Source organism: Nerophis ophidion, linkage group LG01, assembly GCF_033978795.1.
Source record: "Nerophis ophidion isolate RoL-2023_Sa linkage group LG01, RoL_Noph_v1.0, whole genome shotgun sequence".
Lineage (NCBI taxonomy): Eukaryota > Metazoa > Chordata > Actinopteri > Syngnathiformes > Syngnathidae > Nerophis > Nerophis ophidion.
In genome coordinates, this window is record NC_084611.1 from 8,594,196 (window position 1) to 8,610,758 (window position 16,563).

The 16,563-nt window shown below is 41.8% G+C and overlaps 2 protein-coding genes across 6 annotated transcripts in view; one reads left to right on the plus strand and one right to left on the minus strand.

Moving 5' to 3' along the window:
- Nucleotides 1–16,563, minus strand: part of zgc:152968 (uncharacterized protein LOC564848 homolog) — a 115,789-nt gene that overhangs the window by 70,569 nt on the left and 28,657 nt on the right. The gene's annotated exons all lie outside the window — the stretch shown is intronic.
- The window catches only part of poli (polymerase (DNA directed) iota), a 76,990-nt gene that overhangs the window by 2,137 nt on the left and 58,290 nt on the right, over nt 1–16,563 (plus strand). For 4 of the 5 annotated variants that reach the window (XM_061895410.1, XM_061895432.1, XM_061895396.1 and 1 more), the window contains exons 2-5: nt 3,173–3,277; nt 6,971–7,135; nt 14,213–14,356; nt 14,437–14,679. In XM_061895410.1, the coding sequence (XP_061751394.1) occupies nt 3,173–3,277; nt 6,971–7,135; nt 14,213–14,356; nt 14,437–14,679 (657 nt within the window). The remainder of the gene's footprint in view (nt 1–3,172; nt 3,278–6,970; nt 7,136–14,212; nt 14,357–14,436; nt 14,680–16,563) is intronic. The other variant, XM_061895418.1, reaches the window with a different exon arrangement.

Sequence of the window (16,563 nt, forward strand, 5' to 3'; positions counted from 1 at the left end):
AAAACAGTACAAAACTGTGTAAAAACCCCACAAAACAGCACCAGGGGGTTGGAGACTCAAAGTAAACTAAAATAGAATGCAAAAATATATATATATAAAATAAACAAAGTGCAAAGCCATAGACTCACTCAATCTCAATAAATAACACTTAAATTTGGAACACAGCATCATCGTTTTCACAGCTTTTTGGTTGTTAGAGTGTTTTAATGTAGAGTTCTAAATCTTTTTTAAAGGAACAAAAAACAGGTCGGGTATTGAGAAACTTACATTTATGAATATAAAATTAGCCAATAGTATAATGAGATTGCAAAGGTAAAATTCATTTTAAAAAAAATTTTCAATACAGTGTAAAACCAAATATATATTATTTAATATATATTATTGTTTTAGTTGCTTAAGAGTTATTTCTGGCTCTGAATTTGTTCACTGCTATTTTTGTGCATTACTTGTTGCCGTCATCATTAAACAAACAGATTACTCATCAGTTACTCAATACTTGAGTAGTTTTTTCACAACATACTGTTTACTTTTACTCAAGTATTTGAGTGACTACTCCTTACTTTTACTTGAGTAATACATCTCTAAAGCAGGGGTAGGGAACCTATGGCTCTAGAGCCAGATGTGGCTCTTTTGATGACTGCATCTGGCTCTCAGATAAATCTTAGCTGACATTGCTTAACACAGGGCTGTCCAAAGTGCGGCCCGTGGGTCATTTTTTAACGGCCCCACGGCACATTTTAAGAATACAATTAAAAAAAAATTAAAAACATCAAAAGTGGTATAAAAGAGCAAACAGGTCAAATGTAACAAAAAATGTTGCAATGCTTACTCTTATAACACAAAGCTGCCATGCAGGCTGTTTCTTTCTTTAAAAAATAATAATGAATAAAAATCTATGTCATTTTGAATTATTGACCTATGCAAGGCTTCGATTACATCACATTAAATATTCCACTTTGATATATTTTTGGGGGAAAATGTTGCATATTTTGTGTTTTACCACAAAAAACTGAGCTGTTTTTTTTTTTTTTTTAAAAGGAGAGCCTAAAACAAACAAAACATAAACAACAATAACACTTAAAATTGACGGATATATCTGAAGTTGATCGAGATGATTGTGCTAAAAGTAAACAGTAAATAAAATGTATAATTTATTTTTTAACACTTTAATAAGTAGGACACTTTTGGATCCCCAATTATTTTAGTGTGATTTGTTTTTAAGTGTCATTGCTCAAAAAATAATGAATCAAAATCCAAAACTACGGCTCCAATGATTATATATTCTCAAATATTCCACCTAAAAAAGTTATTGGGTGAAAATATTGCATATTTTGTTTTTTTTCTATTTTTTTTTTTTCTAATGTTGATCTAGAGCAGGGGTGCCCACACTTTTTCTGCAGGCGAGCTACTTTTCAATTGACCAACTCGAGGGGATCTACCTCATTTATATATATCATTTATATTTATTTATTTATGAAAGAGACATTTTTGTAAACAAGTTAAATGTGTTTAATGATAATACAAGCATGTGTAACACATATAGATGTCTTTCTTTCACGAAGACAAGAATATAAGTTGGTGTATTACCTGATTCTGATGACTTGCATTGATTGGAATCAGACAGTAATGATGATAACGCCCACATTTTCAAATGGAGGAGAAAAAAAGTTGTCCTTTCCGTACAAAAGCACATGAAAGTGGTTGGTTTTTGGCATCTAATTCATCCAGCTTCCATACACTTTACAAGAAAAACATTGGCGGCAAATTCCGTAGCTTGCTTGATTGACATTCACGGCACCCGAGGGTCTTGTGAGATGACGCTGGCTGCTGCCAGTTCATTATTATGAAAAAATGACAGAGAGGAAGGCGAGAAACACTTTTTATTTCAACAGACTTTCGCGCCGTCCCTTCCGTTAAAACTCTAAAGGCCGACTGCACATTTCCTATCTTCACAATAAAAGCCCTGCTTCATGCTGCCTGCGCTAACAAAATAAGAGTCTCGGAAAGCTGGCGTGCACAAGTGATGTGCACGCCAGCTTTCTGAGGGATCGCTTGTGCACGCCAGTTTTCCGAGACTCTGTATTTAGTTAGCGCAGGCAGCATGAAGCAGGGCTTTTATTGTGAAGATAGGAAATGTGCAGTCGGCCTTTAGAGTTTTGACGGAAGGTACGGCGCGAGAGTCTGTTGAAATAAAAAGTGTTTCTCGCCTTCCTCTCGGTCATATTTTCATAATAATGATCTTGCAGCAGCCAGCGTCATCTCACAAGACCCTCCGGTACCGTGAATGTCATTTAAGTGACGTCTTGGTGAAGATTGATGATCACTCATTTTTAGGTCTATTTTTTTTAAAAGCCTGGCTGGAGATCGACTGACACACCCCCCGCGGTCGACTGGTAGCTCGCGATCGACGTAATGGGCACCCCTGGTCTCGAGATTTAAAACGTGCATAATAATACAAATTATAATACTGAATAATGACACATTTTTAATATTTTTTTTGACCAAAATACTTTGGGGTCCCCGCGATCATAACAGAGTGGAGGCCTAAATGTATATTTTTTATACATATATTGTATTGGTTTTTAAGATAAAAATTATTAAAATTGCCCCCGCTTGCTCTGACTTTTCAGTGTGCGGCCCTCAGTGGAAAAAGTTTGGACACCCCTGGCTTAACATGATAAATATGAATAATTCCGCTAGTAATCACAGTGCTAAAAATACTGTTAAAAAAAAAACATTCTCGTGCATTTTATCCATCTATTTGTTTTCTACCAGACTTGTTCAAGAAGTCGCATTAATGGTAAGAAGTATTTGATTTATTATTGGTTAACTTCAGAATAAGAATGTTATTAAAAAGAATAGGAGATTTATTATATTATACTCTAAACATGTTGGTCTTACTTAAAAATGCACACATTTGGTTGTATTCAGTGTTAAAAAATATTATATGGCTCTCACAGAAATACATTTTAAAATATTTGGCTTTCATGGCTCTCTCAGGCCAAAAGGTTCCCGACCCCTGGTCTAAAGTACTCTTACTTGAGTACAATTTTTGGCTACTTTACCCACCTCTGCCCAAACACATCCCAGAGCTTAAAAGGTCAAAAAGTGTTATATTTTGTGTGTGTATATGCAAATGCTTCTGTTCATTTTTTTTTTTTGTCATTTTCAGGTTCCAACTTCCTGACGCACAAAGTCATTTTGCATTTTGACCTGGATTGCTTCTATGCTCAGGTGGAAATGCTCAGAAACCCGGCATTGAGAGACGTCCCTTTAGGTATGAACTCACTCATTTGTGTCATCCAGTTGGTTCCAAGCCTGACCGTGGCAAACACATTCCCGCAAAGTAGGATTATTAGTAATAAATCAAATATTTTTATTGTTGGAGCATGATAAAACTGTTTATGACTGTCTAAAAAGTAGTTTTAAACATGGAATAATACATTCATCCATCCATTTTCTACTGCTAGTCCCTTTTGGGGTTGCTGGAGCCTATCCCAGCTGCACACGAGCAGAAGGCGGGGTACACCCCGGACAAGTCGCCACCTCGCCGCAGGGCCAACACAGATAGACAGGCAACATTCACACACTAGGGCAGGGGTCGGCAACCTGCGGCTCTTTGATCACTCTAATGTGGCTCAGCTGCAAAATTTCCGACCCCCCGAGTATCCCGAGAGATTTCCGAAGATTAATGCCTCTCTCAGAAATCACCCTGGACCAACATTCTCCGATTTACACCTAATCGATAATATAGAGCACCTAATCGATAATATAGAGGGCGTGCCCTGATGGCAAAGCTTTTACAGTCCTCTAAAACTTGCCATACAGGTTACACTGAAAGTTGTGATATAAACAACTTTAACACTGTTACTAATATGCGCCACACTGTGAACCCACACCAAACAAGAATGACAAACACATTTCGGGAGAACATCCGCACTGTAACACAACATAAACACAACGGAACAAATACCCAGAACCCCATGCATCCCTAACTTTTCCGGGCTACATTATACACCCCCGCTAGCATGAAACCCCGCCCACCCCACCCGACGCACCTATATTGTATCAATATCCATCCACTCATCCATTTTCTACCACTTGTCCCTTTTTTGAGGCAGCGGGGGGTGCTGGAGCCTATCCCAGCTGCACTTGGGCGGAAGGCATTGTACACCCTGGACAAGTCGCCACCTCATCTTAGGGCCAACACAGACAGACAGACAACATTCACACACTAGGGTTATGACCGTCTAAAAAGTTGTTTCGAACATAATTAAAGCCTTTTTAAACATGGAATAATACATCCATCCATCCATTTTCTACCGCTTGTCCCTTTTTTGGGGACGCGGGGGTGCTGGAGCCTATTCCAGCTGCACACGAGTGGAAGGCGGTGTACACCCTGGACAAGTCGCCACCTCATCACAGGGCCAACACAGATAGACAGACAACATTCACACACTAGGGACCATTTAGTGTTGCCAATCAACCTATATTGTAGAAATATCCATCCATCCATTTTCTACTACTTGTCCCTTTTTTGGGGGTGCGGGGGGTGCTGGAGCCTATCCCAGCTGCACACGGGCGGAAGATGAGGTACACACTGGACAAGTCGCCACCTCATCTTAGGGCTAACACAGACAGATAGACAACATTTACACACAAGGGTTATGACCGTCTAAAAAGTTGTTTCGAACATAATTAAGGCCTTTTTAAACATGGAATAAACCATCCCTCCATCCATTTTCTACCGCTTGTCCCTTTTTTGGGGAGGCGGGGGTGCTGGAGACTATCCCAGCTGCACACGGGCGGAAGGCGAGGTACACCCTGGACAAGTCGCCACCTCATGGCAGGGCCAACACTGATAAATAGACAACATTCACACACTAAGGTTAGGACCGTCTAAAAAGTTGTTCCGAACATAATTAAAGCCTTTTTAAACATGGAATAACACATCCACCCATCCATTTTCTACCGCTTGTCCCGTTTTTGGGGACATGGGGGTGCTGGAGCCTATCTCAGCTGCACATGGGCTGAAGGCGCCGTACACCCGGACAAGTCACCACCTCATGGCAGGGCCAACACAGATAGACAACATTCACACACTAGGGTTATGACCGTCTAAAAAGTTGTTTCGAACATAATTAAAGCCTTTTTGAAACATGGAATAATACATCCATCCATCCATTTTCTACCGCTTGTCCCTCTTTTGGGGACACGGGGGTGCTGGAGCTTATCTCAGCTGCATTCGAGCGGAAGGTGGGGTTCACCCTGGACAAGTTTCTTCCTCATCACAGGGACAACACAGATAGACAACATTCACACACTAGGGACCATTTAGTGTTGCCAATCAACCTATATTGTATAAATAGTCATCCATTTTGTACTACTTGTCCCTTTTTTGGGGACGTGGGGGTGCTGGTGCCTATCCCAGCTGCACACGGGCGGAAGGCGGGGTACACCCTGGACAAGTCGCCATCTCATGGCAGGCCCAACACAGATAGACAACATTCACACACTAAGGTTATGACCATCTAAAAAGTTGTTCCGAACATAATTAAAGCCTTTTTAAACATGGAATAATACATCCATCCATCCATTTTCTACCGTTTGTCCCTTTTTTGGGGTGACGGGGGGTGCTGGAGCCTATCCCAGCTGCATTTGGGCAGAAGGCGGTGTACACCCTGGACAAGTCGCCACCTCATCACAGGGCCAACACAGATAGACAGACAACATTCACACACTAGGGACCATTTAGTGTTGCCAATCAACCTATATTGTATAAATATCCATCCATCCATCCATCCATTTTCTACTACTTGTCCCTTTTTTGGGGGTGCGGGGGTGCTGGAGCCTATCCCAGCTGCACACGGGCGGAAGACGAGGTACACACTGGACAAGTCGTCACCTTATCGCAGGGCCAACACAGATAGACAACATTCACACACTAAGGTTATGACCGTTTAAAAAGTTGTTTCGAACATAATTAAAGCCTTTTTAAACATGGAATAATACATCCATCCATCCATTTTCTAAAGCTTGTCCCTTTTTTGGGGAGGCGGGGGGTGCTGGAGCCTATCTCAGCTGCATTCGAGCGGAAGGTGGGGTTCACCCTGGACAAGTCGCCATCTCATCTTAGGGCCAACAAAGATAGACAACATTCACACACTAGGGTTATGACCGTCTAAAAAGTTGTTCTGAACATAATTAAAGCCTTTTAAACATGGGATAAATACATCCATCCATTTTTCTACCGCTTGTCCCTTACGGCAGTGGTCCCCAACCACCGGGCCGCAGAAGAATTTTTTATTAAAAAAAAAAAAAAAAATTTGTTTTAATTAAATCAACATAAAAAACACAATATACACTTACAATTAGTGCACCAACCACAAAAACCTCCTTTTATCATGACTCAAACGTCCCTTTTTCATGACAAAGAAGAAAAAAAAAAGAAAATAAAATTATTAAGTGTCCGCGGATAAAAAAAGGTTGGGGACCACTGCCTTACGGGGTCACAGGGGATGCTGGAGCCTATCCCAGCTGCTCACTGGCGGAAGGCGGTGTACACCCTGGACAAGTCGCCACCTCATCACAGGGCCAGTACGATAGACAACATTCACACACCAGGGCCAATTTAGTGTTATCCACTCTTCCCTCACTCGTGAACAAGACTCTGAGGTACTTGAACTCCTCCACTTGGGGCAGGGTCTCCACCCTTTTCCGGGCGATTACATTTAGTATGTGGTAAAATGCTTTATTGACTCATTATTTCAGGGCTTTCGTGGGCCGCATTAACGGATGTGGCATGACCAACTCTGGCCCCCGGGCCTTGAGTTTGACACCTGTGTCATAAAATATGCTGGCTCATAAAACATGGCAGCCACTCTGGAAAGTCTATGTTGCGGCGTCACCGGAAAATATGTTAAAAGTCATGATCACGTAGATGACACGCGGGTGTTTCTGATACCGTCAGGCATTCAGCAGAAGTACATCATCGTGACCTGTAACTACGTGGCGAGGCAGCAGGGCGTCACCAAGCTGATGTCGGTCACTGACGCCAAGGAGAAGTGTCCTCAGCTGGTGCTGGTGAAGGGCGAAGACCTGACTCACTACAGAGAAATGTCCTACCAAGTCACCGGTGAGCAGGCTGAAGTTATTGTTTCTAATATTTACGCAGTATGGAAGAAGAGCGTCTCTGATCCAGCATGCACAGCCCACGTAATCACAACAACGACAACGCGTGTGCTCAGCAAAGTGTAGTGATGTCGGCTGTGTGAAAGTATTTTAACTCAAAGCATGCCGAAATGCTTATCTTCTTAAAAAAAAATCCCCACATTATGCTCGGACTGCAGAAAGTGGAGAAGGAGGAGGAGGAGTATTAAGGGTAGTCAGCACTGACTGATTATTATTTGTTTTATGCTCTTGTTATTAGAGTGATATGTTTATTGTGTTTACACTATTCTTCAGTGAAGACTGAGAGTAATTACTACATTGTTTTGGGCATAGTCAGTCAGTGAAACTGGAGCTGTGAACTCTTAATTTAGAGCAGTTGGACAGTGGACAATATTGTGTTGTTTTTGTGGTTTTTGTCCCTGCCCACAGTTGTTTCCAACAGTAAAAAAATAACTGAAGTGAACTTGAATTGTTTGCACTTTAAAACGTTTTTTGTTTTTTTTATTGGATTTATTTAGGTTATTTTTCAGGGTCTTCTAATTTATTTTTAATTTATTATTTTCAATTGTATAATTATGTTGGTATTAGTAGTTATTTTGCACTTTAAATATAACATTTTGTTTTTATTGGATTTGTTGAGGTAATACCTTACGTTGAAGGTTAAAATTTATGTAACCAATTGGTTAATAATAAATGGGTCAGTTTTTCCTATATCTACTCTTGCTGACTATTGTTTTCTGTTTTAACACTACAACATCAGTAACAGTAACATCACTTTATCAAGCCCTTTCTAACATTCTACAAAACAAAATAAGGAATAAATATATGTATGATTCGTGCCTATATCGTATCGTATTGATATCGGTATCGGCAAATACTCAAGGCTACAATATCGGTATCGTATCGGAAGTGAAAAAGTTGTATCGGAACATCCCTAATAGCAAGTTAGTATTTTGTATGGGAAAAATGATTTGGAGTTCACGAGTGTGGTGGGCGTGGCCTGTGGACCTGCAGCGAAGTGGGGTGTGGCAGAACCGGCTTCGGGATTAGCGACAGGTGCGTAGATGACACAGCTGAGAGTGTTTGTCTAATCACCTGTCGCTCTGTTAAAGGCAGCAGTCGGGAAGGAGAAGGGAGAGTGGTTGTTGATGGCAGCGAGAGTGAGAGAGAGAGAGACAGCCACGAACGAACACTTGCTGAAAAGCACAACAGAAAGACTTTATTGAAAAATAACACAGTGCTGTAACCCAGAATCTGAACTGTCATGTCAATGCTTGGTGGTCCGAGGAACCTCCACAATGACAAACTTGAATTGGATTGACACAACTTCAAACAGTCCCTGTGAAGTAGGGACTTTGTCCAATACCTGCAACTTCCTTGCAAATGTTGGCTAATCAGCGTCATTTTGGCCAAACAAGAAACAACTTAAAGGTCTACTGAAATCCACTACTACCGACCACGCAGTCTGATAGTTTATATATCAATGATGAAATATAAACATTGCAACTAATGCCAATATGGCCGCTTTAGTTGACTAAATCACGATTTTAAATTTCCCGCAGAGTTTCCTGTTGAAAACGTCGCGGAATGATGACGCGTGTTTGTGACGTTATTGGTCGGAGGGGACACTTACGGCTAAAAGTCGTCTCTTTTCCTCTCATAATTACACAGTAATTTGGACATCTGTGTTGCTGAATCTTTTGCGATGTGTTCAATTAATAATGGAGACGTCAAAGAAGAATACTGTTGGTGGAAAGCGGTGGATTGCAGCTGCCTTTAGCACCGAAACACAGCCGGTGTTTCTTTCTTTGTTGTGAAGCTTGAACACATAGCGGTCAAGCGAACATGTTTCTCTACGTCAACCAGCAAGTTTTTGGATGGGAAAATTGTGATATTAAGTCGGCTCTTACCGGAGACTTGAGTGGATTATGTGACCTCCTCCTGTAGTTGTCAAAAAGGCATCCTCCATTGGCTTCTTTGAAAGACACTGGCGTTCACCGCAGCCCTCCGACTTTCAGGTATGACTTTATAATCTCACTAAAACACTATTAACACAATAAGCAGATAAGGGATTTTCCAGAATTATCCTAGTAAATGTGTCTAATAACACCTGAGTCGCTCACACTGCCGTCGCCTGGAGCTGTCGACTTTTCTTTTTCTATTTTTGTATTTTTTTTAGTGCTTCACTCTAACTTTCCCCATCCACGAATCTTTCATCCTCGCTCAAATTAATGGGGAACGCGTCGCTTTCTCGTTCCAAATTGCACTTGCTGCTGGTGGCTATGATTATAAACAATGTGAGGATGTGAGGAGCCCTACAACATCTGCTACTTCCGGTACAGGCAAGGCCTTTTTATTAGCGACCAAAAGTTGCGAACTTTATCGTGGATGTTCTCTACTAAATCCTTTCAGCAAAACTATGGAAATATCGCGAAATGATCAAGTATGACACATAGAATGGACCTGCTATCCCCGTTTAAATAAGAAAATCTCATTTCAGTAGGCCTTTAAAACGTATGTTTGGTTGAAGCACAAACAACAACATGTAGCAAACAAATCAACTCTTCATTGCTCAGATGGCACAAATGTCGTCCTTTTAGCGCTAAGCCTTCTGGGTAGAGATGTCCGATAATATCGGACAGCCGATATTATCGGCCGATAGATGCTTTAAAATGTAATATCGGAAATTATCGGTATCTGTTTTAAGAAAGTGAAATTTATGACTTTTTAAAACGCTGCTGTACAGAGTGGTACACGATTGAGGGAGAAGTACAGAGCGCCAATAAATGCTAAAGGCACTGCCTTTGCGTACCTGTCCAATCACATATCTACGGCTTTTTACACACACAAGTGAATGCAACGCATAGTTGGTCAACAGCCATACAGGTCACACTGAGGGTGGGCGTGTAAACAACTTCAACACTGTGACAAATATGCGCCACACCGTGAACCCACACCAAACACATTTCGGGAGAACATCCGCACCGTAACACAACATAAACACTACAAGAGAAATACCCAAAATCCATTGCAGCACTAACTATTCCGGAACGCTACAATATACACCCCTCTCATCCCACCTCAACCCCGCCCACCTAAACTTCCTCATGCACTCTCAGGGAGAGCATGTCCCAAATTCCAAGCTGCTGTTTTGAGGCATGTTAAAAAAAAAATAATGCACTTTGTGACTTCAATAATAAATATGGCAGTGCCATGTTGGCATTTTTTTCCATAACTTGAGTTGATTTATTTCGGAAAACCTTGTTACATTCTTTAATTTATACAGCGGGGCATCACAACAAAATTAGGCATGATAATGTGTTAATTCCACGACTGTATATATCGGTATGGGTTGATATCGGAATCGGTAATTATGAGTTGGACAATATCGGAATATCGGCAAAAAAGCCATTTTTGGACATCACTACTTCCGGTAATGAAGTATATAAACATTTAGCAACAAATTTCCTTCTTCTCTTCTTAATTGACATGTTTTTATATATTCATTAGTATGTTTAAAATAAAATAGATTTTTGAATGATTCGTGATTCTTATTTGTATCGATTTAAAAAAAAATCTAAAATATACGTATTTAAAAAAAAATATTTTCAATTTATCCTGTCCAGCCACTTAGACAAATCAGTTTGTTGATGTCAGGGGTGCCCATTACGTCGATCGCGAGCTACCAGTCGACCGCGGGGGGTGTGTCAGTCGATCTCCAGCCAGGCTTTTAAAAAAAATGGACCTAAAAATTAGCGATCATCAATCTTCACCAAGACGTCACTTAAATGACATTCACGGTACCGGAGGGTCTTGTGAGATGACGCTGGCTGCTGCAAGATCATTATTATGAAAATATGACCGAGAGGAAGGCGAGAAACACTTTTTATTTCAACAGACTCTCGCGCCGTACCTTCCGTCAAAACTCTAAAGGCCGACTGCACATTTCCTATCTTCACAATAAAAGCCCTGCTTCATGCTGCCTGCGCTAACTAAATACAGAGTCTCGGAAAACTGGCGTGCACAAGCGATCCCTCAGAAAGCTGGCGTGCACATCACTTGTGCGCGCCAGCTTCCCGAGACTCTTATTTTGTTAGCGCAGGCAGCATGAAGCAGGGCTTTTATTGTGAAGATAGGAAATGTGCAGTCGGCCTTTAGAGTTTTGACGGAAGGGACGGCGCGAAAGTCTGTTGAAATAAAAAGTGTTTCTCGCCTTCCTCTCTGTCATTTTTTCATAATAATGAACTGGCAGCAGCCAGCGTCATCTCACAAGACCCTCGGGTGCCGTGAATGTCAATCAAGCAAGCTACGGAATTTGCCGCCAATGTTTTTCTTGTAAAGTGTATGGAAGCTGGATGAATTAGATGCCAAAAACCAACCACTTTCATGTGGTATTGTACAGAAAGGACAACTTTTTTTCTCCTCCATTTGAAAATGTGGGCGTTATCATCACTACTGTCTGATTCCAATCAATGCAAGTCATCAGAATCAGGTAATACGCCAACTTATATTCTTGTCTTCGTGAAAGAAAGACATCTATATGTGTTACACATGCTTGTATTATCATTAAACACATTTAACTTGTTTACAAAAATGTCTCTTTCATAAATAAATAAATATAAATGATATATATAAATGAGGTAGATCCCCTCGAGTTGGTCAATTGAAAAGTAGCTCGCCTGCAGAAAAAGTGTGGGCACCCCTGATGTAGATGATCATATCTGCTGTACAGATTTGCAGTTTTGGCCTTAACCATACTTGCCAACCCTCCCGATTTTCCTGGGAAACTCACAAATTTCAGTGCCGCTCCTGAAAATCTAATTTCCTGAATTTCTCCCGATTTCCACCCAGACAACAGTATTGGGGGCGTGCCTTAAAGGTACTGCCTTTGGCGTCCTCTACAACCTGTCGTCACGTCCACTTTTCCTCCATACGAACTGCGTGCCGGCCCAGTCACATTAATAATGCGGCTTTTTCATGCACACAAGTGAATGCAAGGCATACTTGGTCAACAGCCATACAGGTCACACTGAGGGTGGCCGTATAAACAACTTTAACACTGTTACAAATATGCGCCACACTGTGAACCCACACTAAACACATTTCAGGAGAACATCCCCACCGTAACACAACAGAACAAATACCCAGAATTCCTTGCAGCACTAACTTCCTGGACGCTACAATATACACCCCAAACACGAATTCGGAAGTGTCAAGGTTGGGTTAACGCACTTTATGTGTCTTTTTATGCATTGAAATCAGAAAAGATGGAAATTTACGGAAGTCTGCGCATCCCCTGGGCAACTTCTTTTTTTTTTTAACCGCCCGGTGTGCTTGTTTTTTCTTTTTCTTTTTTTTTTTTATCGATAATCGCTTTTCGCCGGTGTTTTGTTTTGTTTATATTTGCCGGGTCAAATTATTATTCATTATTATTAATTATTGGTCAACTTCAAAGTAATGCACTTTCCGGTACAATTTCTTGAATTTTGATTCGCCAAAAGTTTTATCGATCACAAATACTGCATTTCTGGTATTAGGACCCCCGCGTGTTGTTGTTTTCTGCATGACGAGCAACAAACCCAAGAAGCGAAGCTTCAATGGAACGTGGCTTTAGAAGACACTTTTCAGTAAATGGTTCGCTTAAAGGGGAACATTATCACAATTTCAAAAGGGTTAAAAACAATAAAAATCAGTTCCCAGTGGCTTGTTGTATTTTTTGAAATTTTTTTCAAAATTTTATTGGTCTCGGAATATCCCTAAATAAAGCTTTAAAGTGCCTTATTTTCGGCTCTCTGCGAAGACACTGGCCATTTCCCTGTGACGTCACACAGTGCTGCCAATGTAAACAAACAATGGGAATACCACAGCAAGATATAGCGACATTAGCTCGGATTCAAACTCGGATTTCAGCGACTTAAGCGATTCAACAGATTACGCATGTATTTAAACAGATGGTTGGAGTATGAAAATATTGAAGAAGAAACTGAAGCTGTTGAGCGAATTGACGCTATTCATAGCCATAGCATGGCCGAATAGCTGCGTTAGCATCGCCGGTAAAATGTGCGGACCAAACGATCAGGACTTTCGCATCTTTTGACACTGGAGCAACTTAAATCCTTCGATTGGTAAGTGTTTGTTTCGCATTAAATGTGGGTGGAAGGAAACGTAATATAGTTGCAAATGCATCTACAGGTTATCCATACATCTTTGTTCCATGTCTGCTTTAGCACCGCCGGTAAATAGCATGTTAGCATTGATTAGCGTAGCATGTTAGCATCGATTAGCTGGCAGTCAACATCAACAAAACTCACCCTTGTGATTTCGTTAACTATCGTTGCAAATGCATCTGCAGGTTATCCATACATCTCTGTGCCATGTCTGCTTTAGCATCGCCAGTAAATAGCATGTTAGCATCGATTAGCGTAGCATGTTAGCATCGATTAGCTGGCAGGCAACATCAACAAAACTCAGCTTTGTGATTTCGTTGACTATCGTTGCAAATGCATCTGCAGGTTATCCATACATCTCTGTGCCATGTCTGCCTTAGCATCGCCGGTCAAATGTGGAGACACTCTGGTACACTCAATGGGGGTCTGGCGGCAGACACTTTGGCATCTTCGGGCCAGTGGTGCAACTTGAATCCCTCCCTGTTAGTGTTGTTACTCCCTCCGACAACACACCGTCGAGGCATGATGTCTCCAAGGTTCCAAAAAAATAGTCAAAAAAACGGAAAATAACAGAGCTGAGACCCGGTGTTTGTAATGTGTTGAAAATGAAAATGGTGGGTGTGTTACCTCGGCGACGTCACATTCTGACGTCATCGTCTCCACCGCGATAAACAGAAAGGCGTTTAATTCGCCAAAATTCACCCATTTAGAGTTCGGAAATCGGTTAAAAAAATATATGGTCTTTTTTCTGCACCATCAAGGTATATATTGACGCTTACATAGGTCTGCTGATAATGTTCCCCTTTAAGAAGACGAAAAGATGTTATGCATGTAAAAAACACATTTTTGTTTTTGCCTTTTTGTCTTCCAACTAGACCTGCTGCTGTCCTTCTGTCCGTCGGTGGAGAGGCTTGGCTTCGACGAGAACTACGTGGACATCACAGAGATGATTGAGAAAAGGCTGGCAGACACGCCACAGTCCAGCTTTTCATTCCAAGGCCACGTGTACAACGTCGCAGGTAAGACACGTGCAGCCCTCGAATTTGTGACTCTCTCCAAACAGATCAGTTAATAAACCCACAATGTCATTCCCGCACAGGTGACGCTGCAGATGCTAAAGCCAGCATACATCCAGAGCTGGCTTTGGGGTCGCACATCGCCGCCGAGCTGAGAGAAGCCGTCCGCAGCCGACTGGGCCTAACTGGCTGCGCCGGCATCGCCGCCAACAAGCTGCTGGCCAAACTGGTGTCGGGCGCCTTCAAACCCAACCAGCAAACCACCTTGTTGCCGGAGAACGTTGGTGACATCATGGGCGCTCTCAGCGGCCTCCGTGCAATACCAGGTATGAAGCATCACAACAGTTTTCCCATAGGGCATGGGTGTCGAACTCTGGCCCGCCGTATAATTTCATTTGGCCCTTGATGCAATATCAATTTAACATTAGAGCTGCTGTAACACCGCATTCACCGCTAATACTCTTACTTGCCAACCCGCCCGATTTTCCCAGGAGACTCCCGAAGTTCAGTGTCTCTCCCGAATTTCATCCCGGGCAACAATATTGGGGGTGGGCCTTAAAGGCACTACCTATGGCGTTCTCTACAACCTGTCGCCACGTTCGCTTTTCTTCCATACAAACAGCGTGCCAGCCCAGTCACATAATATATGCGGCTTATACACACACACAAGTGAATGCAAGGCATATTTGGTCAACAGCCATACAGGTCACACTGAGGGTGGCCGTATAAACAACTTGAACACTGTTACAAATATGCGCCACACTGTGAACCCACACCAAACAAGAATGAGACATTTTGGGAGAACACCCGCACTGTAACACAACATAAACACAACAGAACAAATACCCACAAACCCTTGCAGCACTAACTCTTCCGGGACGCTTCAATATACAATATACACCCCCCCCGCTATCACCAAACTCCGTCCACCTCAAACCCGCCGCCGAAAAGAGGCATTCCATTTTTATTTAAATTTTGTTTGATATGCCATTGATATTTCTGCTGTAACACCGCAAATTCTCATACTTGCCAACCCTCCCCATTTTCCCGGGAGACTCCCGAAGTTCAGTGCCCCTCCTGAAAATCTCCCGAGCCGTCCATTTTCCCCGATTTCTCCCGATTTCCACGCGGACAACAATATTGGGGGCGAACCTTAAAGGCACTGCCTTTAGCGTCCTCCACAACCTGTCGTCCACGTCCACTTTTCCTCCATACAAACAGTGTGTGTGTGTGTGTGGGGGGGGGTGTATATTGTTGCGTCCCGGAAGAGTTAGTGCTGCAAGGGGTTATGGTTATTTGTTCTGTTGTGTTTATACTGTGTTTCGGATGTTCTCCTGAAATGTGCTTGTCATTCTTGTTTGGTGTGGGTTCACCGTGTGGTGCATATTTGTAACAGTGTTAAAGTTGTTTATACGGCCATCCTTGGCTGTTGACCAAGTATACCTTGCATTTACTTGTGTCGCAAAATATATGCGGCTTTTACACACAGACACAAGTAAATGCAAGGCATACTTGGTCAACAGCCAGGGGTGGCCGTATAATCAACTTTAACACTGTTACAAATATGCACCACACTGTGAACCCACACCGAACAAGAATGACAAACACATTTCAGGAGAACATCCGAAACACAAGATAAACACAACAGAACAAAGGGAGGGAGAAGTACAGAGCGCCAATAAATCCTAAAGTCACTGCCTTTGCGTACCTGCCCAATCACATATCTACGGCTTTTTACACACACAAGTGAATGCAATGCATACTTGGTCAACAGCCATACAGGTCACACTAAGGGTGGGCGTGTAAACAACTTCAACACTGTGACAAATATGCGCCACACTGTGAACCCACACCAAACAAGAATGACAAACACATTTCAGGAGAACATCCGAAACACAAGATAAACACAACAGAACAAAAAACCATAACCCCTTGCAGCACTAACTCTTCCGGGACGCAACAATATACACCCCCCCAACCCCCAACCCCGCCCACCTACTTTCTCTTGCCACTTCAAGGCTTGAATTTTTGATTCATTCCTTATTCTTTTATTTCCAAATGTATTATTAGCCTGTTGAAAAAGTTGATTTTGATAATTACCTCAGAAAGCTGCAAATACAACAGAGGCATTGAATTTTTATTTCAATTTTATTTGATATGCCATTGATATTTTTTTATTATTATTATTGGAAACTCGATTTTGCATGTCA